At 43.8% G+C, this 21,743-nt stretch overlaps 1 protein-coding gene across 1 annotated transcript in view; it reads right to left on the reverse strand.

The window, feature by feature from the left end:
* LOC126162085 (putative inorganic phosphate cotransporter) overlaps positions 1-21,743 on the reverse strand; it is a 217,424-nt gene that overhangs the window by 39,451 nt on the left and 156,230 nt on the right. Inside the window, exon 9 of the mRNA XM_049918359.1 lies at positions 11,471-11,626. Coding sequence (XP_049774316.1) covers positions 11,471-11,626 — 156 coding nt within the window. The remainder of the gene's footprint in view (positions 1-11,470; positions 11,627-21,743) is intronic.

Consider the following 21,743-nt stretch of genomic DNA (forward strand, 5'->3'; position numbering starts at 1 on the left):
TAATAAGTGTTCATATTTCCTACGTGCTTCTTGGGAGTGGAATGGTCAAGAAATTGTTTGAAAGTCATATTTCTTCCGAGCACTTGCATGTGAATTGTAGAATAGTGATGTACATATGGAATGACGAGACATAGAGGTTTACAGAAACAAATGCCTGGGTCATTTCGTGGAACTTGGTGTTAGTACGTTTCACATAATAAATCATTACACGTCGCATTTTTTCCCTAATGAATTATTCACATTCTAATTTTACAAGTGATAATTTAAATAAGAAAATCAGTCAACAGAAATAATAGTCTGTAACGACGCAAGGCACTGCTTATCATAACAGACATAGGTAATGGCCAACAAACTGAAGTTAGACATAGCATTGCATTACACACATATCACACTTGGACAAAATAACAAGGTACGGAACAGTAATAAGCGGACGAAAGCACGCAGTAATTTTTCCATATCTCAGTGTGCAAGCGACATAGAACTACTGACAATAGACAGAGACCTGCGTAATATACACAGTTTCAGATGCGTGTTAGGCAATTACCCTACCTGACTGACAAGATCGATGGCAGGTGATTCATCAGTAGCTGTATTAATTATTCTTGACAGTAAGTTAAGCGCATGCAAAAGAGATAATCAGCTAAATGAAGCAGGTTGCTAAACGCTAAGTCTAGTCTATTCCGTAACGTAACGTAGTACCACTACAAATAGATAACTTCCTACACTGAGACAGATAGCCGCTGAAGATCGATACAGAGGTAAATGCTCAGTAGTTAAAATAATTCAGATATGAAGATATCTACTGGCGGTGGCAGAGATTGGTTTTCGGGGGAAGGGGGGAAGCACTGATCCCAGCTAGCACTCTCAAAACTTTTACAGATGAGAATTATACGAGGGTTGGAACTTTAACAGTCGCAACTTTTTCTTTACAGCTCGTACAAAATAGACCCGTGTTTCAAAGCTTTACTGACCTTCAAAGTAGTCACCAGCGTTGTGTATAAACCGTTGCCAACGATGTGGAAGTCGTAGGATACTCTTAACAGTGCCAGTTGTGTTGACAGTTCGAGTGGTGCCGTCTAATGCCCGACGAATCTGTAGCAGTCCTGAAGCCGTGAAGTGTTTCCTTCAGTTTAGAGGTAGAGTTGAGCTCGCGAGGGCTTAAGTCAGGGAGGTACAGTAAGTTGTATAGCACTTAGCAGCCCTATCAGTCAAACACACCAGTAAGAGCTTTGCTTGAGCATTGTCCTGCAAAATGATGGTCAGGTCCTGCAGAAATTGTCATTACTTCTGTCTCTAAGCTGGTCGTAGGTTGTGTTCCAAAAATGAACAGCATAGAGACAGAAGTGATGACACTTTTTGCAAGACCTGCCCATCATTCTGCAGGACAATGCTCAAGCACGTACAGTGCAACATTTTACTGATTTGTTTGACTGATTGGGCTGGTAAGTGCTATACCACCTACTGCACCCCCCTGTCTAAAGCCATCGTGAGTTCAACTCGATTTCTAAACTGAAGGAAACACTTCACGGCATTCGCTTCCGAACTGCTACAAATTCATCGGGAAATAGACCGCGGCGCTCGAACTGCCAACACGACTGGCACTGCTAAGAGAATCCTACGACTTCCACATAGCTGGCAACGGATTATACACAATAATGGTGACTACTCTGAAGGTCAGTAAAACTTTGAAACACGTATCTATTTTGTACGAGCTGTAAATAAATAGTTGCCATTATTAAAGTTCCAACCCTCTTAATATATATATATATATATATATATATATATATATATATGTGTGTGTGTGTGTGTGTGTGTGTGTGTGTGTGTGTGTGTGTGCGTGTGTGTGTGTGTGTGTGTGTTTTCAGCAATAAAAGAAGTGTAATAGCAATGAGTTACAAAGAAAACTAAATCACTTACAGGAAACGGAGTGTTAAAATAATAAATGTTAGTAGTTAAGATGAAAATAATAGAAAGATAGGAAAGAGATTAGCTGCAAATTTTCTTTTAGAGTTAAAGTAAAATGTAACATATAAATTCTGGTTCATGTTGTTGCTATTCCTGGTGGAAGGACCTCGGCAGAAACGTCGAACCTGTCGCACCTGATGTAGAATACAACATTATGTCTTCTTATTTTGCTATGCACGACTGTGTGTATTTGTTTCAGCTATCTAAGAAGTATTACTATTTATTACATCTTTTAATTGCTGCTGTAGGGCATGCCCATTGCACTATTTGTGATAGTATATCTACACGTAATTCTATATGTTTGTACATGTGATTTTATGTTGTATGATTGTGCGCATGATGCTGTTTCCCCTCACTAATGCCACAGGCGTGAGGGAAGCCTCGGAACTTACACTTCGAGCCTCACGTCCCCGTACGGCGTATTCCTTAGAAGTAATGAGTGTCTCTATTCCTATATTAGTCATTTTCTTTTAGATTCTTTTTCAAGAGAAGCTTAGATACACGAACCAATCGCATGCTATGTCTGCTTTGCTTATAATTATCTTATTTATGTACTTTAGGTGTCGTACTGTTGTGTGTGGCGCAGTGGTTAGCACACTGGACTCGCATTCGGAAGGGCGACGGTTAAAAAAAAAAAAAAAAAAAAATGTTCAAATGTGTGTGAAATCTTATGGGACTTAACTGCTAAGGTCAACAGTCCCTAAGCTTACACACTACTTAAGCTAAATTATCCTAAGGACAAACACACACACCCATGCCCGAGGGAGGACTCGAACCTCCGCCGGGACCAGCCGCACAGCCCATGACTGGCGACGGTTCAATCCCGCGTCCGGCCATCCTCATTTAGGTTTCCCGTGATTTCCCTAAATCGCTTCAGGCAAATGCCAGAAGGGTTCCTTTGACAGGGCACGGCCGACTTCCTTCGCCATCCTACCCGAATCCGATGAGACCGATGACCTCGCTGTTTTGTCTGCTCCCCCAAATCAATCCAATCCAACTCAACTCCTTGTGTTATGAGTATGTATCAAATGTTGTCGTCGTTGTTGTGTTTATGTCGTTTTCTGTATCTGCATCTACATTAGTTTCTGTGACGGTGTCTCGATCCTGTTGTCGTCTAACTGTTTCAGATCTGCCGTATGGATTACCCGTCTGAAGACGTCATGCAGTGTTCTTGAAATCATATCAGAGATTCTACCTAGAGCACACCGTTTGTCTATGTCTTTGATGTCACTATATTCTGTCTCAGGTCGTACGTTTGTAAGTGTGCTGCAGTGTAATGCCGCGCGTTCAGGAGACCCATGTCTCACATGTGCATGTAGCGCTCTGGCTAAGGCCCATGCGGTTCAAATGTGCTGCGTACGGGCCGTGGCCGATCAAACAGTGGACCATGCAGCAGCTTGGATCCGGATGCTTCAGCTTCAGCCGTTCCCATGCACTGGAGAAGGAGAAAACGCGACGGTCTTTGTCGGTCGTTCCCCAGTCCCTTTGCCATATGTTAAGGCGCTAGCTGTTTAATTGACACATGTATGTGATATTTCCCCCTGTTCCCATTGTCGTGCCACCCCTCTTCAGCCAGTAAGCCGCTTCTATGTGGCGGACAGCGACGTCAATGAGGCAAGTCCCCAGAACCACCAAAGGCTTTTATTGATGTGGTGCCAAAAGCACACTACATTCTCAGTAGTATGGTCATCTGGCTTCTGCTCTGTTTCTATAGGTCCCAAGACACACACAGTACGCCTACGCACTTTCTGCAAAGCATACTATACCTTCATAGAGAGCTGTGTGATACGTTCGTAGCGTCCTCAAACGTAGTCTGTATTTTGTGACTTTAGCCTTGCAAGCTGGTGCGTTAGTTTCACCACTTCGTCAACTCTCAGTCTGATATGCACATTGAAAGTAAGTCGTTCGTTATTATGTATTCCTAAATATCGCGTTATTTGTTTCATTTTTATTTTAACGCTATCCAGTTTAATAATTGTGTTCCGTTTCAGTGCCCCTTTGAGTAACATATATTGTTTTGTATGCAGCTATTCTGAGTTTGTTGCGTCTACACCAATTTCTTATACTTATGAGAAGTTATGTAGTTTTGTTTTCTAGATGTATTGATGAGTTTGCTGATATAACAACTAATAAATCTTCTGAATAAGCGACTACCCCATTCATTCCGTCATCCGCATCCAAGCTGTTTAAGCCTGGCTCGACAGCAATGTCTCAAAATACTGGTCCACAGGTTGAGCCTTGCGTGTATTTTCTTGACTAATTTCTGGTGGCAATAATCTAGTAAGCTGTTATACGTACAGGGCAGTTGGTAATTGCATCTCCCTCAACCTAACGAACAACGCAGACCACCAAAAGTGTGATGTCGATTAAAGTTGCAACTGCATATTTATCGTTTTCGTTTTCGTTTGTATTGTTTCTAATGCGCGGTTGACTGCCTCAGCTATTGATCTTTTTGCCGTAAAACAATACTAGTGTGGCCTTAGGCCAAAGAGCTGCCTGTGTGATCGTAGTCGATTACAAAGATGCCGCTCTTTTATGTTAGCCCCAATGTTCTTAGGAGGCAGACTGGTCTGTATGTTTTGGGGTCGGTTGGGACACTGTCCTCTGACTTCTTAACAATGACCACGTTGTCTGTTTACCAAAAAGCAGGGAGTCTTACCTGTTGTAAGGCGTCGTTTGGCATGTTCATCACAAACTGAGTGAACTGTGTGAAAGTATTTTTAAGAGCTCCCGAAAGGATTTCGTGTGGGCTGAGCGCTTTTCTATTTTTTTTAGTCAGTCTATCGCTAGTCCTACTTCACGGGCGAAAGGGATGGTAACACTAACACTTTCGTAAACATTGCTCATCTGGTCACTTTAAGGCCACATGGTGGTGTTGATCGTGTGTTTCTTCGTCATCAGGAAGCAGCTAGCTGAGCAGAAACTCTGCCGAGCATCTCCAGCCCTATGACGTCAGACCGACTGCCTTTTTTAATGTTGACAGTAATTTTGGGGTCTTCATTCTTTCTGTCTGTAACTTAAACGCCCCCCCCCCCCCCCATACGCTGTCCTCTATTTGTGTTTTAACAAAGTAGTCGCAATGGTTGTGTCTTGTTATGTTTAGTTCTTTTTTGTATTTTTGTTTCTCTTCACTGTACAGCTAAAGTCAGAATTTTCGCACTTTTGCTGTATCGGCTCTTTGGTAGTATCTTCTTTTATCATGTGAATCTTCCGTAGTCTTGTCAAGTCTGCAGACCATGGTAGTTTATGTTCCGTCCAGCTTTTGCTCGCGGAATGGCTCCTGACTGCGCGCTCTCTCTTTATTTTTTATTTTTTGGTAAGTCTGTTAGAACATGCGTTTTGTAGTCTATGCTACTTCGGATATCGTGTAGTGGAAAATCTTCTCTGTGACTCTGATTTTCTGCCAGTTTTCCCTACCTAGAAGTAATCCCTGATGTTGTGAGGTCGTGGTGTGTGTGTCCACGTACGTGTCTGTATTTTGTTTCGTCCAGTACTTCCCATTTTGTTAAGTGTGCTAGTGAGTTTTTGTTTGCTAGTCATTCATTACTGACTCCTCCAGCGTTGCTACAATATGTTGGTGCTTGTACTTGCCTAGTAATACAAAGAGGTTGCACTCATTTATGATGTCAACTATTACATGTTCTCTAGTATTTATTCTATCAGCATAGCAGAGCGTAGAGCGGACGTTAATGTCTGTGAGTATTAGTAGACTTCTACCTACGGAAAATTTTGCATCTTCTCTGCTTAGGTCTGCAAACGGTTCGATGTCATACGAATTCTGTGCGTGCACTGAAGTGTCGCGACCGTTTGGCTGTGGCTTTGTGCTACTAAAAGTGCTGTGTAATCTTTGTTATCGTGAAGGTCGTGTTTGTTACTGCTATTTCAGCCTTTGCGTGTTTTGCCCTTGTGACGGTGGACGGTCGTGTAATGTTTTGGCAGCCCTGTAATTTTTCCACCACACATGTATTGTTGCCGGAGACAGAGTATATCCGCTCCTGCTTCGTCCACGAACCTACCAAGTTCGATGCCTACTAATGAATTCCTCATACAGTTTAACTGTATAATCTTGAGAATGGAGATTTCGTGTTAGAGAAACACTGAAGTGTAGTCTCCTTGGCGTTGAGGTATACGCATTTATGTGCTCTTACAAAGTAATTTTGGACTTCCTCTTAGTTCAAGCTCTCTCCCATCCGTGTACATGTTACTCCCAAGAGATCACAGAGTTCATGTTTGTCTGTTGGGATGTTTACATTCCGGAGGATCGTGAGACGTGTAACTAAGCTCAGTGCCGTTTGAAATCTATCTCTGTTATCGAGCCTACAGACACGTAGGTTTTTCACACGTAGGTTTTGCTTGGTCTCGTCATAATGAATTACTCTGGTTTTGTCACGTCCATGTTTCTGATCTGCATCTGGTGATACGTCCTCATGATTGTCCTTATTAGTTACCAGTGGGCCTGCAGAATCTGTATCTGTTTATTTGTTTGGGATACTCTGCATCTGCTGATAATATACGTAACACAGATGACTATAAAATGGTTCAAATGGCTCTAAGCACTATGGGACTTACCATATGAGGTCATCAGTCGCCTAGACTTAAAACTACTTACACCTAACTAACCTAAGGACATCACATACATCCATGCCCGAGGCAGGATTCGAACCTGCGAGCGTAGCAGCAGCGCGGCTCCGGACTGAAGCGCCTAGAACCGCTCGGCCACAACGGCCGGTAGAGATGGCTGCAGATTGTCTCTGTTTGCATCGTTTGTATTTTTATGTATTTATATGTCTGTGTGTATCTCGTGGCTGCATGTGTGTGGCATCTACACTGCTGTTACCTTCGTTCCAGCTAACAGTTGCTGGCGTTTTATTAACCTTTGATTTGTTTGTATACTGCTCGCATGTTACTGATATTTCTATTACAGGTACCTGAATGTGTTGAATATCTGTAGATCCTCCGTACGCAAAGCGAACTGGCTTTATGTGAGGTCTACATTTATATATACTTATTATACTTTATTATATTATTTATATATACTTATAAGAAGTCAAAAGGCATAAGATTGCATGATCTGGCAGGCCATTCCTCGTTGCACGCAAATGGATAATTTTTTGAGGGAACTTTTCATTCAGCACAGCAATCGTTTCACGAGATGTCTGACATTCCGCACCATCCTTTTGAAACCAAAAATCGTCATTTTCATCAATAAGAGGGAAAAACCCGATCAGAAAGCACGTCTCAGTAACGGTCGCTGTTCTCATCATTTTCAAAAGTGTACGAGCCGTTTACTCTTCCTGCCCGGAGCCCACACCACACACCACACACTCGTGGGTTCTGGTTGCATCTCATCTTCCACAGTCACTCGCAGATTTTCGTTACCCCAATTTCTACTGTTCTGCTTATGGACGTACCCACTGAGGTGGAAGTGTGCCTCATCTGAGAAAATTATTCTTTTTGCGAACTTCTCGTTTTCCGATTGTCGAACCAAGACCCATTGAGGAAACTGATGTCTCTTTCCATGACCTGCAGGCTTCAACTCTTGTGTAAGTTGGATCTTGTACGTATACATTTTCAGATCTTTTGAAAGGATTTCATGCAGTGAACTTGGTGATAAATATAATTGTTGAGCTCGTCAGCGAACCGATTTTCTGGGGCTTACGGTCACATTGTCACGCACGACACCAATGTTTCCTTGGGTTCGAACAGAACGCTGTCGTCCTGTTTTCTTAACGTTTGAAGCCCGTGGTCTGCAACTTCCGGATCAAGTTCCGAAATCATGGTCCGGTTGGACGAGCATTACGTCCGAGTGTCGCAAGCAAATCACGAACAGTTGCGGCGGGGTTTCACTGTTTTCATAATACCTTTTTCTCATCTGAATACGTTGCTCAGTTCATCTGCTGCAAAACGAAAATAGACATCAAACAATAATGCTCACCAGACAAAAGCTATCAGGACACTAATGGGAAGGATCGCAGATAACAAACGAAAAAACCACGGCTGCCAACGGTCATATGACAAAATGGCCCACGCGACTGCTACGGTCGCGGGTTCGAATCCTGCCCCGGGCATGGATGTGTGCGATGTCCTTAGGTTAGTTAGGTTTAAGTAGTTCTAAGTTCTAGGGGACTGATGACCATAGATGTTAAGTGCCATAGTGCTCGGAGCCATTTGAACCATTTTTTTTAACAAAATGGCGTACAATTCAAATTAGTTCTTACTTGCCGGACACCCGTTATTTAAGTAGAGTTGCGCTGTCCCCTCCTGTCCTTAATTCTAAGCATGCTTCTCCACCACGACTGTCATTAAGGGGGAAGCCGAGGCGAACTAAGGCTGCAGTAGAAACAGAGACTGACTTTAGGCAAAGGTTAGCATACCGAACTGGGTCACAGGGCTACTCGTTCTAAGCCACTGAATACAAGTCCAGTATCTGCGAGGATGCTGTTCATAAACGGCCATTTTTCATCCGCTAAAAGATGAGTGTGAGCCGTGGGGGAAACGCTGGCGCCAATGATTCTCTATCAAGTCGGGACATCAATCCAGGTCGTTCTGGCATGCGTGTTTTCTCTTTGGTTTTCCTCCTCTGGCCACTACTTAAGCGCGGCGCTTCCGGCAATGTGAGTCTTGGTTTTCCGCTCCGGGGCGCTAGAGGTCGTGCTTGCCCGTGGTATGGGCATAGGTTATGTTGTGGAGTCTCGCAGTGACCGTTACGTGGGGCGTTGGTTTCTCGCGGCGCTGTGTTACGATTTGAGAAGTGTGTCGGCGCCTGACTGGTGGTGATGGACTCTAATGTACTACCAAGAGTGTATATAGTACAACTTGATATTGGATGCCTATGACCGCTATGTGGAGTCTCGTCGCTTGCTGCTACTAACGATGGGCACCCACTATTTTCTTTGAAGTGGCATTAGTGATCAATCTGGCCGTAATTTGTGTTCACAACCGGAAACAGTGTGTGACTGTTCCGCTGAGGCGGAAATAAGGAACCCACTCTTAGTTCTGGTAAAAATATATACTGAATAGCGGTGTTCAGAGCATAAAACACTGCCCAGTGACGAGAGTACAAAGCGTGAGTAGTGTGAAACCTGCACGAGTCATTCCAGCACAGTGCGCAGGCCACGTTTTGTATTAAGACAGTGGGTTTCTAAAGTACTTAAGCATCTTGTGATTTATACTGTGGTCTCCATTTGAAGGGGCCGTCACCCTTGTGTCTTGTATTATACTTCTAATGTTCTTGATTTGGCAGGCCGTTAACTTCTCCTGACTTCATGCTCGTAAATGGGAGAGCTGCCTGTAAAGATTTCGAATTATAAACTGTAAGGAGTGAATAATTTTCCAAGTCATTTATTTGAGGTTTTCTGTTAAGGGCGTTAAATTTAAAGGGGTCATAACCCTGGAATTAGAGTGTTTTGTGTTGCCTCTTTGGTTTGTTTATCTGTCCTTGTGTTTTTTTTTAATGTTCCAGTCTACAACTAACGACGGGCACAACCATTTCCGGACTGACCAATAGAGGGGGCGGGGCCTTCGGCGAAATGTGTTCGGACGCCATCAGCTCGGCCAGCTACGTTTTGGTGACGCTCTACACTACTTGGCTGTATCCTGTCAATGTCGCTGCTCGCCCCAGTGGTTAAGAGAAGTTGAGCATTTTTGGCTCGCTATTATTTGGGGATTTCACCCATTAGGGTGTTCGAGTTGCCCCAAGGTGCGTCCCCTGTTCCGAGTAACTGGTTTCTCTTGCATTTGTGTGGGTCATCCGCCGGGGTGTGTATGCTGTTGCATGGAATTTAAAGTGAGTATTAAAATATCTGTTTTGCACATATTTGGTGTTATATTTGGAAGGAATTCCACGAGTAGTTCCGTGAAATAGCTTTATTTTATTAGTGGAATTCCGTTGATCTATTTAATGGGCCAGCCGGAGAGGCTGAGCGGTTCTAGGCGCTACAGTCAGGAACCGTGCGACCGCTACGGTCACAGGTTCGAATCCTGTCTCGGGCATGGATGTGTGTGATGTCCTTAGGTTAGTTAGGTTTAAGTAGTTCTAAGTTCTAGGGGACTGATGACCTGAGAAGTTAAGTCCCATAGTGCTAAGAGCCATTTGAACCATTTTCTATTGAATGGACTAAGCGTCCCATTGCTGAAATTGCTCTTTAACAGGTTGTTATTAAATTTTCTGTACTGTTGCTTAATGCACCTGCGAGTATTTGTGGGGAATTAGGATCTTCACTCATATTCATTGAGATCCATTTGCTTGTTTAATTAAAAAGGAAGGATCTTTACTTAACTTGTTTCATTCTATGTACTCATGTAAAGATTGCATAAGGGCTTTGATTATCCTTGATATTGGTGCCTATTGGAAAGCTGGTTTTGTAAAAGATTTTGTAAGACTGTTTTGGGGACATGTGTAATAAATCTTTGTGGACTAAAAGCCTGTGTTTACGTTTTCTGCTGAGCTCTTGGTGACTGTTGAAGAATTGTAAATTTCGCGTCCCAGAATGCCTCTTCAAAAGTTCCTAATATGTATGAAGATAGTAACTGTTCCGAAAGAACAGATACCAATGATGACCATGCAGCTTCTCTAGAAATAAATGATAAATAATCGAAACCCTAAGCTGTCAACAGGTGTTGTTGATATACATCAATGGGGACAGCTGAAAATGTGTGCCGGGACTCGAACCCGGTATCTTCCGCTTACATGGCAGACGCTCTATCCATCTGAGCCACCGAGGGCACAGAGGATAGCGCGACTGCAGGAACTTATCCCTTGCACGTTTCCCGTGAGACCCACATTCCTAACTGTCCACAACCTATATTCGTAATGTTCCTAAAGGATATTTGCCCATTCACTCATTACTCGCGCCAAGTAAGGTGACGACACCGGTTGGCAGCTGAGGGCTTTGATTAATTATCATTTCTTTCTACAGAAACTGCATGGTCATCATTGGTATCTGTTCTTTCGGAACAGTTACTATCTTTATATAGTTAAAGGCTACCCGGGAATTGACCTTCTCCTGTGCGAATGCGCACACTTTGCCCGAACTCTTATGGGAATCATCACCTTACTTGGCGCGAGTAATGAGTGAATGGGCAAATATCCTTTAGGAACATTACGAATATAGTCTGTGAACAGTTGGGAATGTGGGTCTCACGGGAAACTTCAAGGGATAAATAAGTTCCTGCAGTCGCGCTATCCTCTGTGCCCTCGCTGGGATAGAGCGTCTGCCATGTAAGCATGAGATCCAGGGTTCAATTCCCAGTCGGGGCACACACTTTCAGCTGTCCTCATTGAGGTATATCAACAACACCTGTTGGCAGCTGAGGGTTTCGATTCATTTCATTTCTTCCTAATACGTTGCACGATTGCGCTTGATGTCTATCATACATCAGATCATTACGTAGATGGTTTCGTTAGTAATGAACCTGCGACTCTGGCGAGAAATTCAGTTCGCTTTACACCCACTTCAGGCAGCAGCGGTGGCTGCCCCCCTGGTGGTACCTGGTGGGTACATACCGCAGTAGCTGGGGCTGAGGTCTATCGAGGCGGCCAGGGGCCCCGTGGAGATAGCGCCGCTGACGGCGGCGGCGGCCGTGATGCAGACGGCGGCGGCCACGCCACTGCAGCCGGAGCAAGCCACGCCCACCAGCAGCGCCCCCTGCCCCAGCAGGTCTGCAACAACAGCACCGCGCGCTGCTGCTATATAGTCGGCTGCCGGGGGGGGGGGGGGGGGGGGGGGCGAAGCAATGCTCCAGACTGCCGTCCGGCTCTTGTCAGTTACGAAGCAGTGCTGAAAAGTGATGTCTACGAACTGTTTATTCTGTTCTCAACATCAGGCGAGGTACTGCATGTCATGCATGTTATTCAGTCGACTTTCCCGTTTCGCTGACGCAAGTTGCAACCATCTGCCGCAAGACGGCTTCGAATTGCCGAGTGTTTCATGGCGGTGTGTGACGTAACTATGTTGGGTGGTTGTTTCAGCTGTTTACTAATACGCATTGATAACCTTGCACTAACTGAGAGTCGGAAAGAATTGCAGGACGCACTGAACGGAATGAACAGTGTAATGAGCACAGAATATGGACTGAGGCGAAAATAATGAGGAGAAGAAGAAATCACACAAGCGATAAACTTAACACCAAATTTGGTACCACTGTAATGGATGACGTGAAGGAATTCTGCTTCTTTGGAAGCAAAACAGTCCATGACGAACGAAGCAAGGAGCATTTAAGGAGCAGACTAGCCCAGACAAAGGACAAAGAGGACATTCTCGGCCAAGAGAAGTCTAGTATTGACAAAAAAACGGCCTTTATTTGAGGAAGACATTTCTGAGAACGTACAACTGGAGGACACTATTTTATGAAGGTGAATCGTCTGTTTGATAAACCGAAAAAGAATAGTTTTTTTATTGTCTTCCACAGCTCTGACAAATATTAGCAACGGCATACAGGGACTGGACAAATATGTGGAAATATCACAACCAGAACGCATTCCCGTGCCTAACACGGTATAGGAAACCTTTTGAGACTCAAAACAGCTCCCATTCGTCTCGGAAGGGATAAATTTAAGTCTTGTATGGTTTTTTCCTGCAAAACAGCGGCACGTTCTGGTAACAATGATGAAGGTGGATGGTGACCACGCGCCATTCTCTCCAAAGTAGACCACAAAGGGACAATAATACGGAGATCTGGTGACCATGGCGCCAGTGCGAGATGCGGCAGTTCTTCGTCGTGCTTACAAAGCCAGTCCTGGACCAAACCAGTTCTGTGAACAGGGGTCCTGTAGTCTTGGAACACACCATCGCCATTGGGGTAACAAACTTTGAAACATGGCACGAACCTCATGAGCCAAAATGGTCACATAATCGTTGGCAGTAATGCAACCTTGCAAAATAACCTTGGGGCCCATAGAATACCACGTTATTGCTGTCCAGGCCATCAGCAAACAACCGACATGTTTCACTCTTGTAACAAAAACGCGGCCAGAAGTCTTAAACAATGTGAAACGAGCCTTCCCGACATTGCTCCACAGTTCATGTTTTATGCCTTCGTCACCACGTTTACCCGTTGCGGGTATTCGTATAGTTGATGACTGGTTCTGGAATATCAACTTGCCCTGTAATTTCCTGCCTACGGAGCTCCGTTCGTATTGTTTTGGTGCTAAGAGGTCTCGCGAGTGCGGCATGCAGTACTGCAGTGACTTTTGCAGCTGTCGTCCTCTTACTTTTCATCAAAATGACCGTCTGTCACGATCATTGAACACACACTTTCGTCTGCCATGTGGCTTATCAGATATCCTTCCTCTGCTTTTCGTGTGTGCGGTATAAATCTTCGATATGGTGCCTAAACACCAAATAGTCCGTCTCCCTCCGTTGCGGAATCACCGACCGTACGAGCAGCAACGATTTGCCCACGTTCGAGTCCCGACATGATGCACTCACAACCACACAGATAACTGTTCTGACTGCGACTAACACTTACAAGGTGTCGAGAACGTTGTGCAGATGTCAATGGTGGTCAAACACAACAGCGCAACCTGCAGGCATCACTAGCGTCTGCATTTATGTTCAAGCACACATTTCTGGCGATGTTTCCGTACGAGAGCTATTCGGAAAGTAAGGTCCCATAGGTCGAGGAATGAAAATCACTGTGAAAATAATCAAAAATGTTTGATTTGCAGCAGTTAGCGACACGTCCCAACTATTTCTCCAACTTAGACGTTAATTGTCGCGTTGTACCTACGAGTACTTTCCAATACCCTCGACACTGAAGCCACGCGCGCCGCGCAGCATGGCCGCGCGGTTTCAGGCGCCCTGTCACGGATGGCGCGGCCCCTCCTGTCGGAGGTTCGAGTCCTCCCTCCGGCATGGGTGTGTTTGTTATCCTTAGCGTAAGTTATTTGTAAGTTAGATTAAGTAGTCTGCAAGCCTTGGGACCGATGACCTCAGCAGTTTGGTCCCATAGGAACTTACCACACATTTCCAATTTCCTAGGCATCTACACGTACTCACTCTGTGGTCAAACCTGAAAAGAGCGACGTGACGAGACCAACGGGCGTGCTATAGACACTGCCAAACGCATCTGACTTTTCACTGTGGTTTCCATTTCGCCCCAGATTGCACCTTACTTTTCGAATAGCCCTCGCACATTTTGTCCAACCCCTACGTTGTAGTAAGTGAAACAGCTCTATAATTTTTCTACGTTATTTTAATATCAACTTGACTTTTGGAATATGCCGTTCCTACGCAAAAGAAAAGAATCGAAGCGTCTGAGATATCGTGGTACAGAATAGTCTCAAAATAAAATCAGGAGGTTATCCGTAGAATCGGCGAATGAGAAAAGGAATATGGCAAAAACTCTGACTATAAGGAGTGGTAGAATGATAGGACATGTGTTAAGACATCAGGGAATAACCTCCATGGTACTAGAGGAGACACAGAGGGCAAAAACTGCTGAGTTTGACAAACATTGGAATACTAGTATGTCCAACTAATAGTCACGGACGTGGACTGTAAGTGCTACTGTGAGGTGAAGACCTTGACATAGGAAGGGACTTCAAAAAATAAAAAAACAAAAAAAAAAAACAGTGAAAGAACCTTGCACCTTGCTTCCTTCCAACGTCTGTCATAAACAATATGCTGTGTAACTACAGATAGTTGGGAGAATATACACGCCATACTTCCGCTTACACAGAACGTGAATACATTATGTTACGTCATCTCATGGAGGGGTTGTTTTCCGCTTTGACCTCGGGTCCAATTATGGTCAATTTTCTACAGGAAAGACGTACCTGATGCGAATTGTCCGCGGTGCTGATAGTGCTTATCGGAATTTAAATGTTTTAGTGAAAACTACATGTTGAGGATACAAATTCGTTTAAAACAAAATTTTTGGACTCAAGAGGCAGCTTAGTGCTTGTTTGTATCAATAACAGAAATAACAGGAGGAGGAGAAGGGAAGAAAAGAAAGGAAAGGGAGGGGATCGCCGCTGTCAGCTGCACATTACGTGGAATCAGCGGCGACGAATGAGAATGTGTACAAGACCGGGATTCGAACCCGGGATCTCTTGCTTACTAGGCAGGAACTAGGCTACCGTTAATAAGGATACATAAATAATGAAGAGTAATCGGAGCAGCGAAGACGTCCGCGGTGAAATTTAATTATCTGAAAGAACAGTCGCCATGCATTCATATAATATCAAAGGCGCTAATACCACAGACATCGTTACTAAGGATACATAAAGAATTAAGAGTAATCGAACCAGTAGAGTCGTCCGCGGTTAAATCTAATCATCTGAACACCTTAATTCCTGTTGGCACAGGAATGCTTTTTGTGCTGATGTGAAATATGCTCGTGAGTTTAGCGGTGGCGATTGGAGAGGGGGGAACGCGTGCTGCCTGCTGATGAAGTGCGTCTGTTCTGCACTTAACAATGGATAGAAAAGCAGTTTGTGCCTGTTTTATTCACAAATTATAGGAGAGGGGTAAGTAAAATATACCGTCCTGTAACAAGGCGGTAGAAATTCGAGTTGCCTCAAGCAACAAAAATCGAACCACCAACGGCTGTCAACAATTGCTGGTTCATAAACTGCCTATGTAGAACTGAGATTTTATCCATTATGGATGTGGAACATTGCGACTGTGACGAATAAAGCTTATCAGAAATGACTGCAGCCAATCGCCTATTGTTATGGCAGAGACAGCTATCGGTTTCGAGTCGCCGGCCGCGGTGGCCGAACGGTTCTAGGCGCTTCAGTCCTGAACCGCGCGAATGCTAAGGTCACAGGTTGGAATCCTCCTTCGGGCACGGATGTGTGTGATCTCCTTAGGTTTGTTAGGTTTAAGTAGTTCTAAGATGTAGGGGACTGATGACCTCAGATGTTAAGTCCCATAGTGCTCAGAGCCATTTGAACCATTTTTGATTTCAAGTCAACAGCGATTCATCATCAGATGGTATACAGGCCTTAAAGTTCGTTTGTAGTAGTGAAGGGGTCGTGGTCTGACCTTATTTGCAGCCATGGAGTTAACCTTGGTGCACAAGTCGCTTTCCAAAACATACTATGCAGTGATGTGTAATTACCATAACTGGAAAACAATCTATGTTTCCATAGTTACTTGTGCACCAAAATTGTCCCCATCGGTGCAAATAGCTCTACACATCAACCTCCACAATGCTAGAAATATGGCACAGATGCAGAAACTGCAATAGTGCAATAAAAACAATGACAGCTACAAGCGAATATGACATCATTTGAAAAATTTATAAAAGCTTTGGCACGTAGTACAAGAAATTAATAATTTCATTTAATGCGACAGATTTATAGCACTGATAGATTTACACATGTACTGTTACTAATGAAAATCTGTTGGCGTTGGGGCCACATGACGCGGTAAGAGATGTATATGAGCGGAGCAGAGACGAATGGGATATCATTCTAGCGACGAACGACAAGTGACGCAAATGCGAAAATCCACCGACTTAAGCGACTTTGACAAAAGCCAGATTCTTCTGGCCCAGTGATTCGGAGCGAGCACCTCGGAAACGGTGAAGCTGGTTGGCTGTTTGTGTGCTAATGTTGTGAGTATCTATGCAAAGTGGTTGAAGAATGCTGAAACCACGTGTAGGAGACAAGAATTTAGACGTCCATACCTCAGAACATAGGGATCGGAAGCTTGCCCGCTCTCCAACGCAGTATAGGCGACAATCCGTGGCAGATTTGACGAGAAAGTACAGGGTAGGCGCAAGCAAAACTTTTTTGGAGCACACCGTTCAGCGCACAGAATTGAACATGGTGTTCTGCAGCAGAGGACCGCCACGTGTTCACTCGTTGACCCAAAAACATAGTCAGTTATGATTACAGTAGGCATTGGATCATCGTGATTGGACCACAGATCAATGGAATCGTGTCAGCTGGTCGGATGAATCCCATTTATTGTTAAACCAGGTTGATGGTCGTGTCCAGAGAAGTCGTCATATAGGCGAACGGCTGCTTGAAACATGCAGTGCACCACGGACACACGCCGATGGCAGCAGTCTTAGGTTATGGGGGACATTCACCTGGGCTTCCATGGGACCTGGACTAATCGAAGGCACCATGACAGTAGTGGACTATGTGAACGTGTAACCCCTTATGCTTGATTCCTTCCCCAATAGCGATGGCGTCTTCCAGCAGGATAACTGTTCGCCTCAGAAGGCCAGAATCGTGCTGCAATGGTCTGAGGAGCATGATGGTGAAGTCACGTTGATGTCTTTGCCATCAGATTTGGCTTATCTAAATGTGATGAAACCCAACTGGGATGCTGTCAGGTGCCAGTTAAGTGCCCACAAACCAACTGCCCGTAAATTATGGAATGTAAGCATCTGGTTCCACAAACCTCTGGAAACCTATCAAGTACTTGTCAAATCCATGGCATGCAGAACCACTGCTGAATTGCGTTCCAGAGGTGGACCAACAAGCTTTTAAGTAGGTGGTCGTCAGGTTTTGGCTCGTCAGTGTAGGGGGGGGGGGGGGGAGGATAATCAGTGAGAAATAATTTCTCGAGTTTCCGCAGATGAATCATAGGTTGACTGCGGTCTTGATGGGGTTCCTGAATAACAGTGTCTCAGTGGTGCTGTTGGATGCTTGAAGTTTAGATGTGTCTTCTGTTTTGATGAGGAGTCAGAAGAGCAGGGAGCTGTTGATTTAACAATGTCATTTCTGTTTCTTTATGCAGTTTGGTAAAACGATAACACATATCACTTGAAACGCTTCTATGAGTAGGCAACATGGTTAGCTTATGTCCTGTGGCTTAAAAAATGTGGAAAAATTAAATTACTTACCATAAAGATACACTTTTTAAATAGTAAAAACTTAAAATGAGAACAAATGTTTTCTGTAATGTGTAAATGCACTAATACATACGTAAAATTTAGTAGTATAATATACGTGTAGTTATATCCACAGCGAGCTGAACTTGAATGGTGAGTGTTGACTGAAAGATTCAAGTGGAACACCAAGATGAATTCGTGAACGTGCTAAGAATGCTATGAGCCGAATGTAGTGAGTGAACCAACAATGAAATGATCAAGGCGACCTCTGACTTGCTCCACTTGCTCCACAAGAGCCATGAGTGGCTGCTGGGAGCCCCAATGAACCAAGACCACAGTAACTCGTTCGTCATCTAGATCCAAATCAGTGAGTAAGCCAAGAGTGCCATATCTCATGAGCCATCTGTGATCTACTAAATGGTGAGTCGGGAGTAGTAGGGGAGCCAAGTACTTTCATTTAGCAGAGCATCTGTCATGGTGAAAGGCCAAATGAGCCAACACAGCACCTTCATCCCAGCTGTCGTTTCAAATCAAAAGCAAAAATAAGGGTGGAAAGGTGTTTTCTGCATTAATGCAGTGCTCTAAGACCTTTCTGTTTTCAGCAGTAAGGTAAATAAACCCATACATAACTCTTCGAATGTACTGTATTTTCCTGCACCACAGTCTATGTCATGGTGACTAAAGAGCTGCCACTCCTCTTTTCTGAGTCAATGATCACTCAATCTTTTTTTTTTTTTTTTTTTTTTGGTCCACAGTCTACTGACTGGTTTGATGCGGCCCACCACGAATTCCTTTCCTGTGCTAGCCTCTTCATGTCAGAGTAGCACTTGCAACCTACGTCCTCAATTATTTGCTTGACGTATTCCAGTCTCTGTCTTCCTGTACAGTTTTTGCCCTCTACAGCTCCCTCTAGTACCATGGAAGTCATTCCCTCATGTCTTAGCAGATGTCCTATCATCCTGTGCCTTCTCCTTATCAGTGTTTTCCACATATTCCTTTCCTCTCCGATTCTGCGTAGAACCTCCTCATTCCTTACCTTATCAGTCCACCTAATTTTCAACATTCGTCTATAGCACCACATCTCAAATGCTTCGATTCTCTTCTGTTCCGGTTTTCCCACAGTCCATGTTTCACTACCATACAAAACTGTACTCCAGACGTACATCCTCAGAAATTTCTTCCTCGAATTAAGGCCAGTATTTGATAGTAGTAGACTTCTCTTGGCCAGAAATGCCTTTTTTGCCGTAGAGAGTCTGCTTTTGATGTCCTTCTTGCTCCGTCCGTCATTGGTTATTTTACTGCCTAGGTATCAGAATTCCTTAACTTCATTGACTTCGTGACCATCAATCCTGATGTTATGTTTCTCGCTGTTCTCATTTCTACTACTTCTCATTACCTTCGTCTTTCTCCGATTTACTCTCAAACCATACTGTGTACTCATTAGACTGTTCATTCCGTTCAACAGATCGTTTAATTCTTCTTCACTTTCACTCACGATAGCAATGTCATCAGCGAATCGTATCATTGATATCCTTTCACCTTGTATTTTAATTCCACTCCTGAACCTTTCTTTTATTTCCATCATTGCTTCCTCGATGTACAGATTGAAGAGCAGGGGCGAAAGGCTACAGCCTTGTCTTACACCCTTCTTAACACGAGCACTTCGTTCTTGATCGTCCACTCTTATTATTCCCCCTTGGTTGTTCTACATATTGTATATGACCCGTCTCTCCCTATAGCTTACCCCTACTTTTTTCAGAATCTCGAACAGCTTGCACCATTTTATATTGTCAAACGCTTTTTCCAGATCGACAAATCCTATGAAAGTGTCTTGATTTTTCTTTAGCCTTGCTTCCATTATTAGCCGTAACGTCAGAATTGCCTCTCTCGTCCCTTTACTTTTCCTAAAGCCAAACTGATCGTCACCTATCGCATTCTCAATTTTCTTTTCCATTCTTCTGTATATTATTCTTGTAAGCAGCTTCAATGCATGAGCTGTTAAGCTGATTGTGCGATAATTCTCGCACTTGTCAGCCCTTGCCGTCTTCGGAATTGTGTGGATGATGCTTTTCCGAAAGTCAGATGGTATATCGCCAGACTCATACATTCTACATACCAACGTGAATAGTCGTTTTGTTGCCACTTCCCCCAATGATTTTAGAAATTCTGATGGAACGTTATCTATCCTTTCTGCCTCCAAAGCTCTTTTAAATTCCGATTCTAATACTGGATCCCCTATCTCTTCTAAATCGACTCCTGTTTCTTCTTCTATCACATCAGACAAATCTTCACCCTCGTAGAGGCCTTCAATGTATTCTTTCCACCTATCTGCTCCCTCCTCTGCATTTAACAGTGGAATTCCCGTTGCACTCTTAATGTTACCACCGTTGCTTTTAATGTCACCAAAGGTTGTTTTGACTTTCCTGTATGCTGTGTCTGTCCTTCCGACAATCATATCGTTTTCGATGTCTCCACATTTTTCCTGCAGCCATTTCGTCTTAGCTTCCCTGCACTTCCTATTTATTTCATTCCTCAGCGACTTGTATTTCTGTATTCCTGATTTTCCCGGAACGTGTTTGTACTTCCTCCTTTCATCAATCAACTGAAGTATTTCTTCTGTTACCCATGGTTTCTTCGCAGCTACCTTCTTTGTACCTATGTTTTCCTTCCCAACTTCTGTGATGGCCCTTTTTAGAGATGTCCATTCCTCTTCAACTGTACTGCCTACTGCGCTATTCCTTAATGCTGTATCTATAGCCTTAGAGAACTTCAAACGTATCTCGTCATTCCTTAGTACTTCTGTATTGATTATTCCTGACTAATGTCTTGAACTTCAGCCTACTCTTCATCACTACTATATTGTGATCTGAGTCTATATCTGCTCCTGGGTACGCCTTACAATCCAGTATCTGATTTCGGAATCTCTGTCTGACCATGATGTAATCTAATTGAAATCTTCCCGTATCTCCCGGCCTTTTCCAAGTATACCTCCTCCTCTTGTGAGTCTTGAACAGGGTATTCGCTTATTACTAGCTGAAACTTGTTACAGAACTCAATTAGTCTTTCTCCTCTTTCATTCCTTGTCCCAAGCCCATATTCTCCTGTAACCTTTTCTTCTACTCCTTCCCCTATAACTGCATTCCAGTCGCCCATGACTATTAGATTTTCGTCCCCCTTTACATACTGCATTACCCTTTCAATATCCTCATACACTTTCTCTATCTGTTCATCTTCAGCTTGCGACGTCGGCATGTATACCTGAACTATCGTTGTCGGTGTTGGTCTGCTGTCGATTCTGATCAGAACAACCCGGTCACTGAACTGTTCACAGTAACACACCCTCTGCCCTACCTTCCTATTCATAACGAATCCTACACCTGTTATACCATTTTCTGCTGCTGTTGATACTACCCGATACTCATCTGACCAGAAATCCTTGCCTTCCTTCCACTTCACTTCACTGACCCCTACTATATCTAGATTGAGCCTTTGCATTTCCCTTTTCAGATTTTCTAGTTTCCCTATCACGTTCAAGCCTCTGACATTCCACGCCCCGACTCGTAGAACGTTATCCTTTCGTTGATTATTCAATCTTTTTCTCATGGTAACCTCCCCCTTGGCAATCATCCTAGAAGGGAATAAGTTCAGAACTGGATGCCTAGTGCAGGCTTATGGTGCAGGCTGCACAATTTGTTTCCATGTTATTTGGTGAGGTATGTGTCACCGTCAAACACTGGAACACGAGAAAAGGGGTTTGATATCTCGGTGTCTGGAAATAACATATAATATATTAAAGAGGTCAGAGTCAGTGCGAGATCTTTTATGCAGAAATACGGTGGGTTTGTTCCTGTCAAGAAGTTAAGACGTATTGTGGGCTGAGATGGGTAAGTAATAAGCGTGAGTGTCCTGCAGGTATAAAGACGTCAGCCAAGCATCGTGTGCACCATGATCAACAAGGAATTTCATGACGGTTTACACGACAG

Source organism: Schistocerca cancellata, chromosome 2, assembly GCF_023864275.1.
Source record: "Schistocerca cancellata isolate TAMUIC-IGC-003103 chromosome 2, iqSchCanc2.1, whole genome shotgun sequence".
Lineage (NCBI taxonomy): Eukaryota > Metazoa > Arthropoda > Insecta > Orthoptera > Acrididae > Schistocerca > Schistocerca cancellata.